The 15727-nt window shown below is 33.4% G+C and overlaps 2 protein-coding genes and 1 pseudogene across 2 annotated transcripts; 2 read left to right on the forward strand and 1 right to left on the reverse strand.

Moving 5' to 3' along the window:
- On the reverse strand, nucleotides 1-1005 carry LOC137809332 (lectin 5). Its single transcript, XM_068610461.2, has one exon. It carries the CDS (start codon nucleotides 933-935, stop codon nucleotides 144-146), a length of 792 nt encoding a protein of 263 aa, XP_068466562.1. The 5' UTR covers nucleotides 936-1005; the 3' UTR covers nucleotides 1-143.
- A 982-nt stretch (nucleotides 1006-1987) lies between these two features.
- On the forward strand, nucleotides 1988-3023 carry LOC137809333 (lectin 9). The gene has a single exon (XM_068610462.2). The coding sequence runs from the start codon at nucleotides 2015-2017 to the stop codon at nucleotides 2855-2857; it is 843 nt and encodes a 280-aa protein (XP_068466563.1). The 5' UTR covers nucleotides 1988-2014; the 3' UTR covers nucleotides 2858-3023.
- A 6441-nt stretch (nucleotides 3024-9464) lies between these two features.
- Nucleotides 9465-12145, forward strand: LOC150029096 (uncharacterized; annotated as a pseudogene).
- Nucleotides 12146-15727: the final 3582 nt, after the last annotated feature.

Raw genomic sequence — 15727 nt, forward strand, 5'->3', positions numbered from 1 at the left:
TCATTAAATTGATAATTTGAAACGAACTTTTATTGTGGAACCAGGAAACAGAAACATCACAGGGGCAACAAATCAAAGCATAAAAGAGCATCATCATTTTCTGGGCAAGCACTTTATTCTCTTCTCCCTCCACCTGGACTGTTCTACAAGAAGGAATTGAAAGACCAGGAAAGAATGTCGTGTGTTTCAACCAAGTCACCGGTGGACCCAGAAAAACCGACCAGGACCCATTCTGACAGAACAGTCCCTAAATTAACGGGATACGATAAAACAGTGGCGTTGGATTTGGCATAACTATTTGGATAAGCCACGGAGACAGTCAATATTTTGGAGGAAGATTGATAGCTTATGCGTGCCTTTCCTATTGATCCCTGTGATTGAATATCAAGTGGCCATGGCGCAGTTGCCACGGACCTAATGGAATTGATATTAATTCCTATGTGAGGAGAATCAGACTGTGGGAAGTTGGGATCCCATTCATTTGCAAAGCTATCAAACTCAACAGCAACCACTTGGTTTATGGAGGTGTTGAATGCTGTTTCCTGGTTGAAAAGTCCCAGGAACCCACCACTTGAGTTGTCGGGGAAATCATAATCGATTGATGCAAGAAAGAAGGTGAAGCCGTCGCCGTGCAGTGATGCACCATGTGTGTTGACAACGAAGGAGAACTCGGTGTGGAAGTCTGCAACTCTTGCAGTTTTAGTGTCAGAGAGATGAAGTGGTCCAAAGTAAGCTGAGAGGCCAACGCTGTGTTGAGTTGGATTCCCGCTTGTGTCCTTGTTGGTGAGTTGCAGTACTCCACCTACTGTCTTTGCATCATCACCCACAAGTATGCTTCTAACACCCGTCTCAAAACTTGGTAGGTTGAAAGAAAATGAGTCTGATTTGGCGCTGCTAATTAGCGAGAGGCAAAGGACTAAGAACACAAGGGCCATTGTAGTGTTTCTTGTTCGGAATGATTTATGATCACGATGCTTGATGCTTGATGCTTGATGCTTAGAAGGAGGCAAGAACGTAGCTACTTATACTCCTGGGTTTTGCAGTATGTTTGGAAAAATAACTAAAAAATACATTCATTTGGACTGTTTAGGCAAATTACATAGTTTTGCCGTCGTCAAACTTAGGCGAAAAGAGCAAGGAAGCTTTCCTATTATCGAGGTTTCAAGGTTTAGTAGTTCCAGATATCTTTGTCCTTCAATTCCACAGATTTTATTTGTTTCACTCAATAATTAATGTATGCGTTTTTCTCTATATTAATAAAGCATCTCATTTTCAATCAACAACATACAGCTTATTACACTTCTAAACTATTTAATATCCGGCCAAGTATACGAGTTATACCTTGTTATCATCGACTAATATAAATTAACAAAATATCACATTCCTACACACACACATATAGTGTCATCCAGATGATGATAAACACAGGGATTACACGAATAAAAATTCTATTCACCTAAAGTTAGAGCTTTCTAATTTGAAGAACTTTTTTAATCATATATGTATACATGGTAAAGGGGTACTAACTCTTTTACACAAATGTGGTTCCAAAGTAAACTACATTTAGCAGCTTTACATTTTTTTTATCAGCAAGCTGATTTACATATGCTTGGTTCCCTAGAAAAAGGACTTGTATACATTTTTTTTATGCTGGAAGGCAAGTTAAATATGACCACATAGGTGTTACCAAAATATATCATATATACTAATCTATTTTGTTTTCATAGATTACTTATCAAAATGCAGGAGTATATTCCTCAATGTTTCTTATAACCTGGTCATTTTAGGAAGAGAGATATCCAAAGTTTTGCTGACCATCATGTTGTGGACTTGTATAATCAAACTTTTGTAGAATTTCCTCGGATTTTCCATCTTAATTAGTTGGCAAACGGCAGTATATAGTGAGTTGAGTGCCGTATATTTGAGGCAACTGTATTCCAATTTACATTCTTAGCTGGCCAAACAGGCCTATATGTAACTTCATTCCTCACATCATTGCTTCCTGCATCACACAATGTCTTTCCCCAACTCAAAATCTCTAAGTCCTCTCTCCATTCTCCTTATCAAATTCCTCATCCCTTTCCTCTTTCCACAACATCACACTGCACAACCATCCCCACTCTCGGCAGACGAAACCGTTTCCTTCGGTTTCTCTCTTTTCAACCAAGATGACCCAAACATAGGATTACTGGGCAATGCCTCAATATCTGATGGGGTTCTAAGGTTAACCAACACCGACCAACTTGGTAAACCAGTACCACACAGTGTTGGCCGAGCAGTGCATATCACACCAATACACCTCTGGGACAAAAACAACGGAGAACTCGCGGACTTCACCTCTGGCTTCTCCTTTGTCGTCAACCCTAATGGCTCAACCCTTCATGCTGATGGTTTTGCCTTCTTTCTTGCACCGGCCGACCTTCACTTACCTAAAAACTCAAGTGGCGGTTATCTTGGACTTTTCAGCCCCGAAACTGCATTGGATCCTTCCAAAAACCAAATAGTGGCTATTGAGTTTGACAGTTATACCAATGATTGGGACCCCAATTCAACTTCTCGCTCTCCTCACATTGGAATCGATGTTGACTCTATTAAGTCAGTGGCAACTGTGGCATGGCCAAGTGAACTTGAACCGGATAATGCTGTGGCACGTGCCAGCCTAAACTATAACTCCGAGTCCAAAACTCTTAGTGTGTTTGTGGTTTACCCTGGGGACAATAGGAATGCCACTGTCTCTACTGTTGTTGATTTGAGAACTGTTTTGCCAGAGTGGATCAGAGTTGGTTTCTCTGCCGCCACCGGTGAGTTGGTTGAAACACATGACGTTCTTAACTGGTTTTTCGAAGCAGACTTGTAGATCCGCTCGCCAAGCCTTTTCCTTTGCAGATTGTGTCCAACTTATAATTCAATCTTTGTTGGTTTGGTTCATTGCTTTCTTCCATTAATAATATATCTTCCTCCTTTGTTTAATCATTTGCATTATTCTCTTCGATTGCAAGCTGCTTTTACGTGGGTAACTGAAATGTAGTCCCAAGGAACTAATGTTAGAACTTTTATTGAATAGAGAGAGAATTAATATTACAAATGAGATGACAATTTTAATTAAATTAAATTATTAAAATAAATATTATAATTTTAGATAATTATTTTTAATTAAATTAAGATTCAAATTAGAAAGAAGATTAAAAATTTAAAGTACTACAAATTAGAATTGGTTTTAGTTTAATTAAAGTAAGATAGATTAAAATTAAAATTAACCTTAAAATGAAGATTAAAATTTCAGTAAAATTAGAATTTTAGTTAATTTTAGTTAATACATTTCCTTTTAAAAATAAAAAGAGACATGACAATCCTTATATTAAATCTTGAATTTTATTTGAACACTTTTGACAGATTAAATACTTTCTATATGTTTAGTTCATTAGTGTTTATATTTCATGAGATTTCTATTGTTGTATTTTGTGTTGATATTTGAATGCATATTTTTTATTTATTTAAGTTCATATTGTTGTATTTTTGTGTTACTTGAAAACCAATAGAAATGTAAGTTGAATCAATGAGGTGTGTGAGAATAATATTGAAGACATTTTACAATTTTCGCAACAAAATGTGGGAGGTATCAATTGAAGACATATTGTACTTCTGTTAGTTTTTGAATAAGAGATGACTAGTGAAAAAAAAATACAAGAATGAAGAGTTAAATCGTGTTTATATCAAAATTAAAAAAACATCAGTCTGATTGGAAATAAACAAACAATATTTCGATTCATCATGTGATCATACTATGAATCTTTCATTTGATATATCTTATTATTAGGCACAACTCAATACCTTTATTGAATCCCTTGACTTACGTATTTTTTCGCTTATTTTAACAAATTCGTCAAATGATATTTCTTGTTGACAAATGCAACTTAAAACATTAGTTGAAACACTTTAAATAAAGATTTTTAAATAAAGATAGATTTTTAAATAAAGATTGATTGTGTATTCACAATAATTTCTCCTTCCTTAATTAGTACAAGAATTTATAATCATTCATTTGAAGCAACAGACTATGTATTTTCAATTAACATACTGAAATTCACTAAGGAGATTAATATTGTGAAATATATTTCGAGTATTTTTTGGGTTTATAGTCACAATTGGTTAATTCCTTGAGTATTCTTGACACAAATCACTCTTGACTTAATGAGTATTCTTTTTGGCTCATAGCAACTCTTGGATGACCCTATCAATGAGTATTCTTTTCTACGTCATTTTTTACTTAACGCTTTGGGCATTTACACTACAAGAAAAATCCAATTTAGTTGCCAACAAAAAGTGAGGGTTATAAGAAAAAACCATTATCAAGGGTGAAGTCTACTCAAGTTGGACACAAAAATAAATGTCAAACATTGTGTCCACAATGGAGACCTTTAACTCACACTAAAAATTATTAAAATAATAATAATAAGTTAACATCTAGAATGGGGACACAAAGTAGATGCAATAAAAAAAATAAGTGACAGAATAATATTGAGTCTAAAATGTAGACACAAAGTGGATGCAAGTTAAAAATTATTAAAATAATAATAATAAGTTAGCATATAGAATGTGGACACAAAGTACATGTAATTAAAAAATAAGTTGCAAAATCATACTGCATCGAGAATGGAAATACAAAGTGGATGCAAGTTAATATTTTATTAAATTTAGCGTAGGTCTAGGCGACACTAATATTTGTTTCCCCGGTATTGTTCCCAATGACGACAATTTACTCACATTTATTTTCTCACATAATGTCTGCAATGGCGACGCTAAGTTTAATTATTGTTGAAGATCTCACGTCGACTAGATATTAGGACATTTCATAGTATATAAGTGGGTGTAAACCTCACCTTATAAGCTGATTTTATGAGGTTGAGTTAGACTTAAAGTCCACTTCTTAATATGGTATCAGATTTATTTCGAGTGTATCCTAATGATTGTTTGTTGAGCCTATCAGGCCACCTTCTATCGATCCGTTATCGGACCACTCATAATATATAATCTCACACGAGTCACATCGACTATATAAGTGGGTAGAAAAAAACTTCTTAATAATTATTTAATTTTATAGCCATTTTAGTGTCTCACATGCCTACTATAATTAAATAATATGTTTTTCTTTATGTAGGCTTATTCAACACTACCTTGTAAATTTGTGTCCCATTAAAGGTCGTCTCTAATGCATAGCCATTAAAACATTAGCTTTCATTTCTATTGGGGTACTAAACACACACTAGTCCCATGTAGAGTCTCTTGTTTACTCTTTGCGACGCTCTTTTGGAGACTCTACCATAATTATAGATTATGTGAGAAAGTGGAAGTGAGTGTGAGGATTTGAGAAGAAAATGTGAAAAAAGTTGAGGGTGTTTGGATTGAGATATGTTAGGGTGGATATGTGAGGAAAATTTATTGAAGTATATGAGTGATGTGATGATTGTAAGGATATTTGGATTGAGATATGTTAGAGTGGATGTGTGAGGAAAGTTGATAGAATTATATTAGAGACGACCTTTAATGGGACACAAATTTACAAGGTAGTGTTGAATAAGCCTACATATGAGTGAGGAAAGTTGATAGAATTATATGAGTGATGTGAGGGTTGTAAAAGTATTTTGAATTATTTTTAATGTTGTAAATTATATGACTACAAATTTACCCTTATTTATTTATTTATATATATATATATATATATATTAAATAAAAAAATTTATGTTAGCCAATAAAAAAATAATAACTAATTTTATACATATCTTAGTTAATTAAAATAATGTAAAATTAAAATAAATAAATAAAATTAAAATTTTAAATATAATTATATTATTTTTCATTTTATCAATTTAAATTAATTTTGTTAGTTAAATTAATGTAATTAGATAATTTTAATATTATTTATGATTATTTCATTTATGTTATATTATATATATATATATATATATATTATAAGAAAATTAATATTAATAATGATTTTTCTTATTATTAATATAAGAAAAATAGTTTTGAGAATGTCTGGTATTCAAATACTACTGCCATAAGTATACTTGGGGTAAAAACAAAAATTAAAAGGATCCTACATGGCTTCCTATAATATTTCACTTTCTCTTCAACTCAATAATGATATATAAGTTGTATCTCCTCACTCATCTTTTCTCGCTCCTATCCGTGCAAATAATTGGATACAAATTAAAGAAATTCGTCTTTGTCCATCCACATGCAGAGTATATTCATGGATACAAACATATCATTAATATTTTAACAGCATGATTTCCAATCTTTGTTTAAGAGAGTTTTTTAATAGTTATTAAGAAATTATCACTAAGTTATTAAGAAACGTTATATAACGGTTCCAAAACTATTTCGTCATTAAGTTCACATGTTGTTGATTGTGGGTTGTATAATAGTTTATTGTAAAGTTATTAAATTGAGTTTTTTTATCTTGTTAAATAGAGGTAATAACATAAAACAAAACTAATAATAGAAACGATATACAAAGACAAGTTTTATAATAATCGTTAATATATAATAAAAAAGAAAATCATACATATAACAATATGATTCTAGTAAAATTATCATTATATATAGTACATATAAACATAACAATATTGGATCAATACAAGAAAATTTTCATTTAGCTGAAAAAAAGAAGAAGTAATGGTACCATGTGGAAACTAAATAAAGTCAAATAAGTCTTCATTATTAAAAAAATTTAAATAAAATGTGAGAAAGTGTGGGTTATACCCACGCAAACTTAAAAAAAAAATAAAAAAAGGGTTGCATTGGTGAAACGGTCATACTGAAAATATAAATAATAATAAAATTTTAAATTTTTGGGGGTTAAACCCACGCTATGCCTTTGAAGGTTAAGCCCACGCTATGCTACTTAAAGTTTTGAAGGTTTAGCCCACGCTATGATTTTAAAGTTAAAAATAATAAAATTATTTTATTTGAAAACTTTTTGAAAACTGTTGAGCGAACTCGAATGTTAGATTGGGAGCTTGAACATTTCTTCATGAACTTGCGACGATCGTGACCGTGACCGTGACCGTGGGATGCGACGACCGTAACCGTGACCGTGGGATGCGACAACCGTGAACGTGACCGTGGGATGCGACAACCGTGAACGTGCGACGAGTGAGTTTCGATTTCTTCCTCCACTCCTTCTTCTTCTTCTTTGACAAGTGAGTTTCGCATTTTTGTAACCATAGGTTCTTGATTTTCAGTAGTTTCCCTAACACTTTATTTTCTTCTCTGTGATTTTCGTGGATTGTGTTTGATGTGGTGATGCACGCTCATTTTTTTGTGTTCTGCTTACCAATTTTTTCCTACATTGTTTGATTTAAGGGGTTGATTTAAGAGGATGTTAAGTTCTCGAATGATTTTGATGTTAAGTTCCTTGTAGGTCATTGATAGAGGAAATGCTGCTCTTCGGCAAATTTCTCTTGACTAGGAGGAGTGTGACTAATTAAAACTCTCTATCTCTGTTAAGTTATTGTTATTTCTATGGTCTGATGTGTGTTTCAGATTTAGTCTTGTTATTTGATGTTTGGTGTATGATGTTGACTTAGTAAGGGCTGTGTTGGGTGTTTTTGTGTGTCTTGGGTTTGGGTGCTTTGAGGTCGTATTGCAATATATGTTTGTTGGGAGTGAAGAGTATGTTTTCTTACTATGGTATTAGTCGGCTCTGTTTTTTCCGTCTCTGATGTTGTTTCTGGTTTGAAAGATGCAATAGATCTTTGTTCCCAGTTGAGGTATGGGGAACTAGTTGGGGCTTGTTGGGTGTCTCTCTTGTTTAGTGTGCTTTGCTCTGCAACTGGTTGAACCTTGTTGCCTTATCTTGTTCATGGTCCTATTCGTGTTGTGGCAATTTCTGTGTTTTAATGTCTTTGATAGGAACTAATTCTGCTATGCTTGAGCCTTATTCACTTACTATCATTTTAATGTGTTTAGCAGCTTCTATCTCTCACTGTATCTTGAGTTCTTATATGATTGTTATGGAGATTAATTGCAGTATCATATGTAATAGGTTGTTCAAGGATGGAACAGGCTTGTATATTTGGTTTAAGCACGAAGCAGGAGTTAAATTGTATAGATTTTGTACCAACAGTTAATTTAAGGGATAAATTTAAGTGTATTATCCCTAAATAAGATTTTTGAATTAGAGTATTGTAAATGACCAAAAAAGTGGAGAACCAAACACTCCTTAATCAAGCTTGTCATGATATTGAATAGAAGAAGTGAGAGTTTGAACAGAAAAATATTAGTAAAGCCTCTAAGGAAAGAAGGCTAGACTGACCCGTTGTAAAATGTCCCATACATGGTGATGAGTGTTGTAGGATGATGATCCAAAGTGGTTCTTCCACACAAGTTCACCACTTGTTCTTTTGAGACCAATAACAACGGCAGGGCCATAGATTCCAACAATCAATAAATCTCCAACAACAGTGGGAGTTGACCTTGACACTGTCCAATTTACAGGGTACTAGTATATAGCTGGTGTTGCAGTAATATCTTTGCCTGCATAGAATTTCCACTTCAAACACACCTCACTCAATCATATGGTTCGACCACAATACCTTTCTTGTCTTTTATAACTTTCTTATCTAAAATGTATGGGTCCCACTTATGATTTTATTAATTGAAACTAGTATATGTGAATTATTTAATAGGATAAATTAAACAATCTCTAATCTTTTTTAATATAACAACACTTTATTTTATTTATTCTTATTTTAAAAAGTGACAAACGTATTAAGAAATATCTAGGAAAATACTAGTTACAGAATATTTAATATATTAACTAGCATTCAATATATTTTAGTAAATATTTTAATTATTTGAATGTTATTTGTTAATGAATATTTTATGCACATTACTAAATAAGAAATATTTAATATATTAAATACTTTTAATTGTTTTAATAATTTGTGTTACACATTATTTTATGTTTCCATTAAAATAAATATATTTTTATTTTTGTATCTTCATAATGCCCAAGACTATTGTTTATGCAAAATGAATTTTATATATTTTGTTTATGCTTACAGGTTAGCAGGTGATTCTCTTAAACACATAAGGACTTCAACTCCTTCAAAAAAATCACTTATAAGATTCCTCCAGTGGTAAGCCCTTCAGGTTAATTTTGTAGTTTTTCAGTTGAGATAAGTATTTAGGTTTTGCTTATTCTATCTAATATATTATTGAAGCAAACACACAAATCATGTGGCTTCACAAGACCGTCCAATTAAACAAAACAAAACTGGTTTACAACCAATTTATTACCAATATTTTGAGTTGAAAATCACTTTACAAGTCAAAACTGATTTCACACCATTGTGATATGGTATGATAGTTTTGTTTGATAATTCTTATATATCACTACTCATAGAGCAGTGCTATATTGGCTGATAATTTCATCACTACTATATACATATATTCCATGCAGAAAAATGGATCGAAGTTAGATGTATGAACGACTTGATCCTTCAAGGAGACTTAGCAAACAATTCATTATTGGAGTGAGTGAATTTGTTTCAAAGGCAATGGATCAAACTTTTAATACTTTAGAAGGAGGGATAAGGTGTCCTTGCATAAAGTGTGTCTGTGAGAAAATTCTTCCACCATCTCATGTGAGGGCTCATTTGCTACAATATGGTTTTAAACCTAACTACACAGTATGGGTTCAACAAAGAGAATAGATGTTAAGTGAGGACAATGTTGGTTATGCATCTAGTGGCCATGGAAGAATGAAACCTGATGATAACATTGGTTTAATGACCAATATGGTGTATGATTCATACATGCAAGAAGCAGACATAACAAGTCATTATGGTCACATGGACAATGAAGATGAATATGTAGAAGAGTCACCTAATGCAGAAGCCCAAAGGTTTTATAATATGTTAGCAACTACAAATGAACCGATTTTTTATGGTGCCACCGAGTCAAAATTATCAGTAGCAATCAGACTACTAGCAGCTAGAACAAATTGACATAAACCTGAAAAATGTTTAGACCATTTCATAAAATTGTTAGTTGATGTAGCTCCCAAAGATAATTGCCTACCAAAGAAGTACTACGAAGCTAAAAAAATTGTGTCAAGTCTTGGGTTAAAAGCCCAAAAAATTGATTATTGTGAACTTGGATGCATGTTATATTACAAGGATGACAACCTTTTAACTGAATGCAAATTTTGTCATCTTCCTCGATATTTTCCTCCTAAGGGTGATAAGGGAAGATACAAACAAATTCCAAGGAAGAGAATGTTTTATTTGCCAATCATCCCAAGATTACAAAGACTGTATGCATCAGTAGAATCTGCTAAGCAAATGAGATGGCATTTTGAAAACAAAAAAGAAGATGGCCTACTGCGACATCCATGTGATGGGGAAGCTTGGAAGCACTTTGATAAGATATATCCAAGTTTTGCTATTGACCCACGACATGTGAGACTTGGTTTATGTTCCGATGGGTTCACTCCTTATGTCCAAGCTTCAACATCCCCATATTCTTGTTGGCCTGTATTTCTTACTCCTTATAATTTGCCCCCTGAAATGTGTATGACCAAACCGTACATGTTTCTAACTTGTCTCATACCTGGCCCAAGTAACCCAACTAAAAAAATAGATGTCTACTTGCAACCTCTTATTGATGATCTTAACCAATTGTGGAATGAAGGTGTAATGACATATGACATCTCTACAAGAGAAAACTTTGTCATGCGAGCTTGCTTGATGTGGACAATCAATGATTTTCCAGCTTATGGCATGTTGTCAGGATGGGGGACTAAAGAGAAATTAGCATGTCCTCATTGTATGGAGAACACGAAAGTTTTTACATTACCACATAGTGGTAAAAGTAGTTGGTTTGACTGTCATCGTCGATTTTTTCCTACCGATCATCCATTTAGGAGAAGCAAGAGGAGATTTACGAAAAACATGATTGAGTTGGATGAGCCTCCTAATTTCCTAAATGGAGAGCAATTGTGGGAATTTATTCGAGACTTTCCAAAGGTGATTTATGGTCCATTTGATACCTTATTAGGGTATGGACAATATCATAATTGGACAAAAAGATCAATCTTTTGGGATCTGCCATATTGGAAACACAATTTGCTAAGACATAATCTTGATGTCATGCACATTGAAAAAAAACGTTTTTGATAATGTCTTCAATACTATGATGGATGTCAAGGATAAAACAAAGGACAATCACAAGGCAAGAATGAATGTTGCTGAATTTTGTGGACGTGGTGACTTGGAATTGGTTCAGTTACGAAATGGGAAGTTAGGAAAGCCAAAGGCAAACTACACTTTCACAAAAAAAGATGCAAAATCAATTTATAAATGGATTACAAAATTAAAAATGCCTGATGGATATGCCTCTAACATTACCAGGTGTACAAACATTGATAAAGGGAGTATTCCTAGTATGAAAAGTCATGATTGTCATGTCTTCATGGAGTGTTTATTACCAATTGCATTTCGTTCATTACCAGAATTTGTTTGGAATGCGATAGCTGAAATAAGTCGATTTTTCATAGATTTATGTTTTAACTCTGAGGATGGATGATTCAATTCGAATGAAAGCGAATATTTCTATTATTATATGTAAATTGGAAAGAATCTTCCCACCAAGTTTCTTTGATTCAATGGAACACCTGATTATTCATCTTCCTACTGAGGCAATACTTGGTGGTATTGTCCAATACAGATGGATGTATTCATTTGAAAGGTAATCATCCAATCCTCAGTTTTATTGTTCATAATTATTGTTCAAAACTTAAAACTTAACATGTGGTGTAGGTTGATGAGAGATGCAAAATGATCAGTGGCTAATTTAGCAAAGGTATAAGGTTAAATATGTGCATTCTACTTACACCGTGAAATAACATTTTTTTTCTCATTATTTCCAACATGTAAGCTTGTTGTCAAATACAAGTTTGAGAAATGATCCTCGAACTAGTTCAAATGAGGGAGTTGAATCAACATTGTCTGTTCTCAACAAATGTGGTCGTCCTAGTGGATCATGCAAAGAATATTGGCTAAATGATGATGAATATCGTTTTGCCCATGTACATATCCTCATCAATTGCAATGAAGTTAAACCAATACTTGAGTAAGTTAACAACAACAAAATTTGTATTGATTATGTTTAAATTGCAGTTTATGACTGATTACTTATTTATTTCAAGATTGTTATTACAAGTTAACAACAACAACGAAGAGGGTTCAATGAATATACATAGACATTTTCCAGAATGGTTTAAAAACTACGTAAGTATTATTTAATTTAACAACTATGTAACTATTTCATAGGTTTATGATAAGAGGAATAGGGTGATTGACCCAAACATGAAAGCATTAGCTTGAGTACCTAGTTCATCTACAACATTGTGGAACATGTACTTTGTTAATGGATACAAGTTCCATACAAAGTCATGGAGTGAAGGCAAGAAAACCACAAATTGAGGGGTGCATGTAAAAGGTGTAACAGAAGGAGGACAAGATGACTTCTTTGGTGTCATCAAACATATTTATGAATTAGAATATCTTGGTTTGAGGAAGAAGATTCCTCTTTTCTTTTGTGATTGGTTTGACCCAACCAATAATAGAGGCACCAAAGTTCATTCAGAATATAACATTGTAGAAATCAAGATGAGTGAAAGATATATTCCATATGATCCCTTCATTCTTCCACAAAAAGTAAGACAAGTTTACTATGTGCCTTATCCAAAGATATGTAGGAACTTGCGTGGTTGGAGCGTGGCAATCACAACAAAACTCCGAGGTCATGTTGAAGTTAATAACATACAAGATGATTTACCTTATCAGTTTGATGAAATGCCTAATGTGTTACCAATTTGTAGAATTGAGGAAATAGAAGGCTTAGCTTACATATTAATTGTTGAACTCGTCAATGATGATGTTATGGAAACAATATGTGAAGATGATGATGAAGATGAAATCAATGAATCAAGTCAAGATGATGAAGAACATGATGACAATGACATGGACAATTGGGACTTTGAATAGCTTCTGGCTAATTAAGTAGTTCAACATTGCTAAATAACTTATTTAGCTTTGGACCTCTTGTTCCCACCAAAACTAAAAGATCTTTGATGGAGCGTGTTAGGCAGGAGTTGAAGCATGATCTAAAAAGTTATTATATAAGGTTGGAGATCCATTTTAATTAGAGGTAGAAAAAATTCTTGATATATATTGGATGAACTTTATAGATAAATTGATTTTTTAAATTACACTTACTGATATGTTATCAAAGTCTATCTTAACTTAACTAAAATTTGTTTTGTTGTACTTATCAATTGACGAGTTTGAATTTTTTTACAAAACTTCTTGCTCTTGAACAGGGTTACAAGGAGAATATTGTGGACATAAGAGAAGAAATTCAGAGAAGAGCCGAGAAGCTCCCAGGTGACACCACTTCCCTTTTAAAAGCTTGGTGGCAGTCACATTCCAAAGGGCCATATCCAACGGTAAGTTTACACATTAGCACCAATCATTGCTTGCACTTAATGTTTTTTAGAAGATTTGTTTAAAAAAAAATCTTATCTTCGAAGAGAATATTAATGAACTTATATTACTCCATTGTTGTCTAGTCATGTGTGGACCATCTTCATTTTTAACTTTGTTATGTTTTTAGTGCCAATGATGATGAGGAGATAACTATGTTGAGTGGAAAAGGATAAGATTACTATAATGTACCTAACTATAAGGATTAATCTATATGTATTCGTTGGCATTATTGGCCTTTTGTCTCATCGATGATTGCTGATACATTTAGTTGCACTCGTGAATGTTGTTTCAGGAAGAAGACAAGGCAAGGTTGGTATAGGAAACAGGCTTGCAACCAAAGCAGATAAATAACTGGTTCATAAATCAAAGGAAAAGGAATTGGCATACTAATCCTTCGTCTTCTAGTGGATAACACACGATAACTAATAAACTCTACCCCACAAATTTATGGTTATACTATGAAAAAAGTAAAGGAAAAATTATGGTGAAGTGAATGCAGTAACATCAAATGCATTCATACCCTTTTACAGTAGTATAAAACAAAACAAGATGTATAAAACTAAGACACAATAGCATTTGATAGTTGTAACATCTATTTAGTTAGTGTACCAAAGTTCCACATTGCCTAATTACTGGTATTTAGTTAGTGTAGCTTGGATCCTATAATAGACAATATTACGACATAATCCTTGTATATGTTAAGCATGAATTAGACCAAGTAGGACATTCTGTTAATTGCATGGGTCTTACTTCATTTGTTTTCATGCACAATTCTATATTGCAATTTGTTGCATCGAAAGTATGGCTACCTTTATTTACTCAACCAGTTCTCTGTCTTATCTTATATTTCTCCTCATTGATTTTACATTGTAGTGAATGCTCTGTTTTATATTATTTTCATGTAAAATAGTTGAAGTTTTGCATCTTTTGAAATCCAGGAGATTTGTGAGCATTCTTTTCTTAATTTCTTGTTTGAATTGTAATTTTCCGCTTCAACAAATATACCTCATTATTTTAGAAGGAACGTCCACTTTTCTGGAAAAAGAGCACTAGCTAGACAGTGCATATTAGGATTTCCACCATGTTTTCTGACATTTTGGCTATACTTTCTTTGATGAGTCTTAGCTACTTCGAGGAACATACTCTTGAATTATATGAAGCATATTGATTTGCAAGGTTAACATAAAAAGCAAATATTTAATTCTTGAATTTTGTGCAGGTTTATGAGCATGTGACTACTATATGTAGCTGAAGTGACTTCTAATTGTCAGTCATTGTCAGTTCTTCCACCACTTTAATTATTACCTTACACTCAATTATTTTAGTTGGTCAAATATAATAATTCAAGAAAAATCTCATTCTTATTACCTTTTACAGTATGAAGGAGAAGTCTGTTAAATCTCAGGATATCTAGATACACAAGTATAAAATTGCAAATTAATTGTTAAAGTTGACCTGGTTTTGATGTTCATTAGCTAGCTCTCCCAAGTTCAAACACTAAAAATCAGTTCCACTGTTTTTTATAATCATGCAAAACATGTCTCCAGGTAACATTATACGTTAAATTGTTTCCACTTTCTTTTTTGTGAACAAATTATGTCAGATTATTATGCTTTCTTTTTTTATGATGCCATTTTTTTTTCAGGAAAAATGCCTAGGACTAGAGGAAGGGATGGTTCTGTTATCAGACATAACAATGCTAGGCGTGGAGTTCACACATCTATGCATGGTCGTCTTGCAATAAAACTAGGGTTCATTCCTTATTCTGGCCCATCACCCCAATCCCGTTTTCTTCAATCCTTCACGCCCTCTTCCTCCACCCCTTCTTCTTCTTTGACCCCTTCTTCTTCTTCGACCCTTCCTCCTCAACCCCCTCCTCATCCTTTCGTTCTTCAGTGCGATAGGACAATGTTCCTCCTTATACCTCTCGTATTATACCAGTCCTATCACCCGTGGCTCCAGCAGTCCAATATTTGTCTACTCCGACACTTTTTCCCACTTATAGTCCATTACAATCCACATCTACTCCCTCATTAGTTCACTTCTCTAGTGCTCCATCCGTTCATGTGACTCCTCAAATTCTAGTGCAACCCACTCTTACATTAGTTCAGCCCACTCAGGCATCCGTGCAACCCACTCATACATCAGTTCAGCCTACTCAGGCATCA

The sequence above is a fragment of the Phaseolus vulgaris genome, chromosome 2 (genome assembly GCF_051622355.1).
Source record: "Phaseolus vulgaris cultivar YP4 chromosome 2, ASM5162235v1, whole genome shotgun sequence".
Classification (NCBI taxonomy): Eukaryota; Viridiplantae; Streptophyta; class Magnoliopsida; order Fabales; family Fabaceae; genus Phaseolus; species Phaseolus vulgaris.

What these genes read in the sequence shown, in the direction of transcription:
- LOC137809332 (XM_068610461.2), bottom strand. Translation starts at nt 935, where the DNA reads ATGGCCCTTGTGTTCTTAGTCCTTTGCCTCTCGCTAATTAGCAGCGCC.
- LOC137809333 (XM_068610462.2), top strand. Translation starts at nt 2,015, where the DNA reads ATGTCTTTCCCCAACTCAAAATCTCTAAGTCCTCTCTCCATTCTCCTT.